At 61.2% G+C, this 6,257-nt stretch overlaps 1 protein-coding gene across 3 annotated transcripts; it reads right to left on the reverse strand.

Annotated features, from left to right (window-relative positions):
- Positions 1-137: 137 nt before the first annotated feature.
- Positions 138-3,267, reverse strand: SLC51A (solute carrier family 51 member A). 3 transcript variants are annotated; one of them, XM_086618478.1, is made up of 9 exons: positions 3,192-3,267; positions 2,915-3,009; positions 2,392-2,546; positions 2,228-2,301; positions 1,985-2,143; positions 1,742-1,853; positions 1,470-1,616; positions 1,222-1,327; positions 138-1,097 (listed from the first exon to the last, which is right to left on the reverse strand). In XM_086618478.1, exons 1-9 carry the CDS (start codon positions 3,224-3,226, stop codon positions 961-963), a joined length of 1,020 nt encoding a protein of 339 aa, XP_086474604.1. In that variant the 5' UTR covers positions 3,227-3,267; the 3' UTR covers positions 138-960. The 3 variants fall into 3 exon arrangements, with proteins under 3 accessions (XP_086474604.1, XP_086474603.1, XP_086474601.1); XM_086618477.1 differs by having other exon boundaries at positions 2,915-3,242; XM_086618475.1 differs by lacking the exon at positions 3,192-3,267 and having other exon boundaries at positions 2,392-2,949.
- Positions 3,268-6,257: the final 2,990 nt, after the last annotated feature.

Here is a 6,257-nt window from a genome sequence, read left to right on the forward strand (position 1 = left end):
TGCTGGTTTTTCTGTATGGGCCTGTGTGCATACCATGTGTCTTACTGGCTTGTTCTGGAGTTGGGTATTTGGCTTTTATGTTTAGCCAAATAAATGCAAAGTCATTTTACTCAGCATATGCCAGATCCCTTCTGCCTTCCTGGCACAGCCAGCTCACGTCGTGTTCTCCTCACCTGCCATCTGAGCAGTGGTTTGAGGGTGAAGATGCTTCAGTGCAGGGGGAAGGATAACCCAGAGGTTTCTGCAAGTCATAATTGCTTCTGATGTCCATCCCCACCTCTGTTGCTGGTGGTGTGCAGATCCTGCTACCGAAGCAGATCCTGGACAAGGCTGGTTAAGGCAGCACTAACTAATTGCCCTGTGTTATGAAGGTGCTTCCAGGCTCCTTTCGTTGCCTGACCCCAGGCTGATGGGTGCGGATGCTCCCACTGTTCTCTCGGGAGCAGCCATTGCTGTGGAGGATGTGCCCCAGGGATGTGCCAGACCCATCCAGAGGTCTCTGAAGAAAACACCACTGCCCTGGCATTGCCTTGACCATTGGACCCTGGCCAGCAGCACCCAGATGTCAGTGTCACGGCTGGGTGTTGGACACCCCATGCCAGCCCCATGCCATGGCTGTGCTGGTCTGGGCTCCATCTTTGTCCTCCTGTGTGGAGTCATCTCCCACCCAGCCTGGGCAGCAGACGATCTCGGCCCAATCACTAGCGTGAGGCTCGGGTGCAAATTTATCTTTATTCAGTGCCAAACAAGAACCTCCTGGGCTGGAGGTGGCTTCACAGATCCCTTTGTCTTGTGGCCTTCAGGTCTCAGATCCTTTCACCCTGTGCCAAGGTGCCTGTTCCCCCTCTGCCTCCTCTTCTGCTGGCAGCTGGCTGGGGCTGGGGAGGAGGAGATGGCTGTACAGGGCAGAGCAGCCCTCGCCTCACCCTGCGCCTCAGCATCCCCTTTGCTCCTTCCTGCTCATTCCTCGATGTTGTCACCTGCGGGTGCAAAGCTGACAGGCTGGTAGCCCGGCTTGTTGTCCTGCTTGCGGTAGAATGTCCGCGTCACCACTGCCAAGATGAAGGTTTGTGGGATCAACAGCTGCATGTTCATCTCTGGAAGAGGAGAAGGGTCATTTGAAGCCACCTGTGTCCATCATGCCTGTTCCCCACGCCCCAATCTGCGATGGAGGGGCTCAGCCAGGAGCAGGTGATGCCGCTCCCCCATCTCCCAACTTACGCTGCGACCTGGCCTTGGAGGAGAAGGGTGGCGAGCAGGCAATGCTGCCGTTGTTGGCCAGGATGCTGAAGATGGCCGGTTGCAGTGCCGTCAGGAGGAGGAGGATCTGCAATCACCAACATCCGAGGTGGTGGAGCCCTTCATCTGCCAGTGGCTCCTGCCCTGCCATCTTCTCCCATGCCCCCTCATCCCGTTCGTGCCAGAGGAGCCCCTCAGCCAGGGGGGAGCCAGGCAGGACGGGGGCTTACCTGGAAGCAGGAGAACTTGGCCTTAATGTTCTGCTCGGTGAGGTGCAGCCGGGCCTGCCGGAAGAGGATGCCCAGAGCCCACAGCCCGAAGACGGTGGAGGCGCCGGCCACGGTGTTGATCCAGAGGGCCACGCTCTCTGCCGAGATCTGTGGGGGCACACAGGGAAAACGCGCCTGGGCTGCCAAAGCTGCTGGGTGAGGTGGGGGCTGGCAGAGGCTCCCCGTCCAGGATGCCACCTTGCCCCTGCCTGTCCCCGCGCCTGGGCACTCACATCAGCAGGGTTGTAGTTGCCGTCGGTGGCCAGGACCAGCCCCAGGAAGACAGCGACCACCCTGCAGAAGGTGTACTGGAGAGTGCCCAGCAGCAGCAGTTGAAGCTTTCTCCTGGCACAGCAAGAGACACCAGTAGCACCCTGCGGTCCCCAAGTCCCTGCCCGAGGATGTCTCTTCCACCCAGCAGAAGGAGGGTGGAAGCCCTCCCCCAGGGGCAGGGGGTTGCCCCTGCTCTCCCTCACCTGCTCATGGTAATTCGGGGCAGGCAGGGGCAGCAGCAGCAGCAGGGCCCAGTGCTGAGCACCATGGGCACATCCTTCAGGGTGCTGAGCACCGCCTCCTTTCCCCCAAAGCCCTCCACCATGACCAGCATCATGAGGTGGAAGCAGATGGCGAAGTACCTGGGGAGGAGGAGGAGAAAGAGGAAGGCAGGTCAGGCCCCACAGGCTCCCTAGTGCCTCTGCCACGGGGCAGGCGATACTCACGACGTGGTAGCCATCTCCACCACCATCATGGAGCGCGGGATCCACAGCCCGAAGCAGCTGACCACAGACACGACCTGGGGAGACGCAAACTGGGCACACTGCTGCTCCCCGCCTCCCACCACCTGGCAGCCCGCAGGTGGCCCTGGTCCCACACCTCAGCTCACCGTGGGGGCCGAGCTGCTCCAGCGGAGGGTCTTCATCTTGATGGGGCAGCGGATCTTGCGGGTGAGGTAGAAAGCCTCTTCCACAAAGATGGCAACCGACAGCAGAGTCATGATGGTGGCGAGGCCCATGATAGTGAGTTGGGTTGTGTCCAGCTCTGCCGGGGAGGGGTGAGAAGCCAGCTCCATCCTCTTCTGTCCCCCTTGGAGGCCACTGTGGCAGGGAGCTGCCACCTGACCCACTGCTCCACAGGTTTGGGAAGCCCCTGGCCATGCTCTCATCACGTCTGGCCATGCTAGAACTGATGCTTCTGCCTCACTGCTCCTGTATCCCCTGTCACCTGCTACCAGCCTTCCCTGGGACACCCCCATCCCCACAGGCAGTGCTATGGGGTGGGAGGCTGAGACCCCAGCAGCATCTGCCTGCATCAGGCCTGCTCCTTGCCTGCCCCTGTGCTCCCTCCATCCCTGTCCCACTCCCACCAGAGGTGAGAGGAGCGTCCGCCCACCCAGTCCCCCCACCTACGCTGCAGCAGCTGCCGGGAGGTGGGAGGTAGGGAGAAGCAGGCTGTGGGCACGCTGAAATTCCTGATCAGCATCTCCACCAGCGGGCGGGGGAACCTGCGGAGGAGGAGGGGAGTGCGATATGGGGACACCCAGACCCACAGCATCCCCTGGGTGCCTGGGCCACCTCGCCTCACTCCCAGGCATCTCCTTTCCTTTACAGAGGCAATAACCCCAAATCCTGCTCCAAAAAGGGATTTGCGCAGCTGCAAAGCAGCACAGGGGTCCCCAGCACCCACCTGGGGTCCTCAGCCAGCTCCATGGTGGGGTCCATCCTGTTCTGCTCCTCCCTGGCTCTGTCCCAGCAGCTGCAGGGCTGCTCAGCACCGCCTGCCTCAGCTTTGCTCGCCGGCCCGCGGGGTCAGAGTCCCCAGGGCAGGGACCGCGGGGAGGCTGCCGCGCCTCGTTCCTGTTTAACCAGCAGCCTCTGGCGCTCCGCTTCCTCTTCCACCATTGCAGGCGCCCATTGGTGTGACCCCACGTTGTCCCGACCCTGCCGAGCGCCTCGGCTGTCCGGTTATTGACCCAGGGCACCGGGGAACGCGGTTATCACCCGTGCCAACGCGCCTGCGTGTCCCCAGGGCTTGGGAAAGCAGGGCACCCGTGCTGGCTGACACTTGCCCAGCCATCCCCTTGGCAGCCTGGAGGTGGTTTGTGGTGCCAGAGGTCCCCATGGTGCCATGCAGGGTCCAGGACATGTCCTCATGTTCCCTCGGCAGCAGTGGCTGGGTGGGAGGTGATGCCGTGTGTCCTGCACACCCAGCCCTGTGCACTCAGACACCCCTTGCACACCCCTTGCACAAGCACAGCCCCCCATGCACACACAACCGTGCGTGCAGCACTGTGCAGAGGGCAGCCACAGCCCTGGGTGCTCCCAGCCCCACAGGGTGCACAGGACCTATGGAGGACCCTCCACCCAGCAACCCTGTGCCGCACAGGATTCACCAGCATTGCCTACTGCTGAAGAAACACATCGGCTCCTACGGCATCTGCTGCATCTGCCTCTTCATGATGGTCACTGCAGGCTCTGTCATGGCGGTCCTGGTATCCTCCCTCCTCTACCTGGTGCTCATGCCTCCGTTGTCCATCACCACAGCAATGATCTGCACGTATCCTTGGCCCAGGGAGGCAGAGCTGTGCCCCAGCACGCACCCACACGTGCTGCACCGCCCAGGCTGTCACGTGCAGGAGCCTGTTCCGCTGCCTACACGTAGCCCCAGGGACAGCACCAGCTATGGGTACCCACTACACGGGAGCAATTGGTGGTCCCCTTGCCCAGCACACCTGTGTCTGTCCCTGACTCACTGCTCCAGCATCATGGTGACTGTTCTCACCACCATCTACCTGAGCCTGATTGAGCCCTGGCTCCCCTGTGTCCCCCAAGCACAGCACACCCTGAGGTTCCAGGTATGACTGTGGGGCATGGAGCATCCCACCAGCCCAAGAAGGGGATGCAGGACATCCTGGACCCCAAGCCCAGAGCAGGGGGGCAGCCCTACGTCTCAATGCTCTGCATGAGTTGGTCTCACCATGATTGCACACGTCTGCACAAGGGGCTCCATCGCTGCACACACTCCCCTCTCCAGCCCCTCTTGGTGCTGGATGCACCGGTGACACCCGGCAGCACTGACCCACCTCCACCTGCACCAAGACTCCAGCCGCATCACTGTGCCCAAGCCCACCTCATCCCACCTTATGGGTGGCCGGGCCGTGTCCGTCACACCGTCCTGCTGCAGACGGCGTGCTATCGGGCTGGGTGTCACCACCCCAGAGCTGCCCCCTGGGGACACGGAGGGCTCTCAGCCCTGCAGCCCACGGCCCTGAGCCCTCCGTGCGCTGGCAGGACGGTACATGTCTGCAACTTGCTTGCTTCAACATGCCTGAGGAGCTGGCGGAGATGGGTGTGGAGAGGGGAAATGTGGTGGGATGGGGTGGCCCAGGGTCCTCCCAACTTCTCCCCTTATTCCAGCCCTATCCACACTTGGGCTGAGTGGTCCTGGGGCCACCAGGGTCCACGGCCACCCTTCTACCCTGGTCACTCTTCTCCTCACAGGCTGCTACCACAGCCAAAAGCTGGCAGGACAGACAGGGGCCAAAAGCAGGTGAGCACCCCCTGGCACGGGCAGGATGGGGGATGGGGCACACAAGGCTCCGGGCAAACCCCAACAGCTCCACCTCAGCTCCAAGATGCTCCAGGGCAGAGCAGCACCAGGCACAAGGAGCCCCTTTCCTGCCAAAAACCCCTTCAAGAGAGAAGAAAAATGAGACAGGAGTTGTGCACCCACCTGCCCAGGGCAGGGGTGGTTTGAAGGCTCATGCACCCTCAGCGTCGGGGTGGCTTTTTTGTCCCAAGGAGCTGGCAGTGGGGCCAGCAGCAGCACTGGAAAATCTGCCCATTGCCTTGGTTAGCTTTGCTATTTTAAACAAAACTGTTTGACCATTGAAATCCTGGCGAAATTCAAAAGCCAGCAGACCCTCGCCCACGCTGCTGCTTTGTCAGCGTTCCCCAATACTTGGAAAAGTGCTTGAAATGCACATATTTGCATGGGTTTTTAGACAATTTTTCCACCTGTGTCTAATTCCCTGTGGTTATGGCTGGAGGAGCTGACCCCAGAGGGCACAGCGGGCTCCCAGCCCATCATCGCCAGCTTCCCTATGGCCAGGAAAATCCTCAATCCTCTGTTCAAAGCCCTGGTAGGAGGCCAAAACGTGTTCCTCCCCACACCCCCCTCTCCCACCCAGAGCCTGGGTGGGAGTGGATGGTGGGGACATCGAGGAGTGAGAAGCTCACGCCCAGCTCAGGCTGTGGTCCAGCCGGACACACGGACAGCAAAGATCTTCACCTCGAGCTTTTGGTGATCCATAGCCACCACTGTCCCAGGACACAGAGGGACGGACCCTGCTCAGCGGAACAGAGTGTCCAGGCTGCCCCCTCTCCCAAGGGACATCCCTCGCTCTGCCCAGTTGCTGTGCCAGGCAGGATCAGTACCCCGAGTGCAATAGGACCCTGTGGTGTGGGGGGATGCCTGGCACCCACCTCTGGGGAAACCATGCTCCATGGGCACCTCAGGGTAGGGATGCCCATGCTCTGCATGACCACAGATGACCCTGGTACTCCCCCACCCCAGGGGTTTAGGGGAGAGGCAGCATCCCTGCCCCGCCAGTTTCCCAGCAGCACCCCGCTGAGTCGCTGGAAGCAGGAGGGTGGGTGCGATGCAAGAGAAACAAATAAAACATGGAGGTCAACCAGACTTGTGAAAGGGACAGGAAAGCCTTTCCCAGGGTGCTGGCCCCATCTGGCCCCC

Source organism: Tauraco erythrolophus, chromosome 11 (assembly GCF_009769465.1).
Source record: "Tauraco erythrolophus isolate bTauEry1 chromosome 11, bTauEry1.pri, whole genome shotgun sequence".
Classification (NCBI taxonomy): domain Eukaryota; kingdom Metazoa; phylum Chordata; class Aves; order Musophagiformes; family Musophagidae; genus Tauraco; species Tauraco erythrolophus.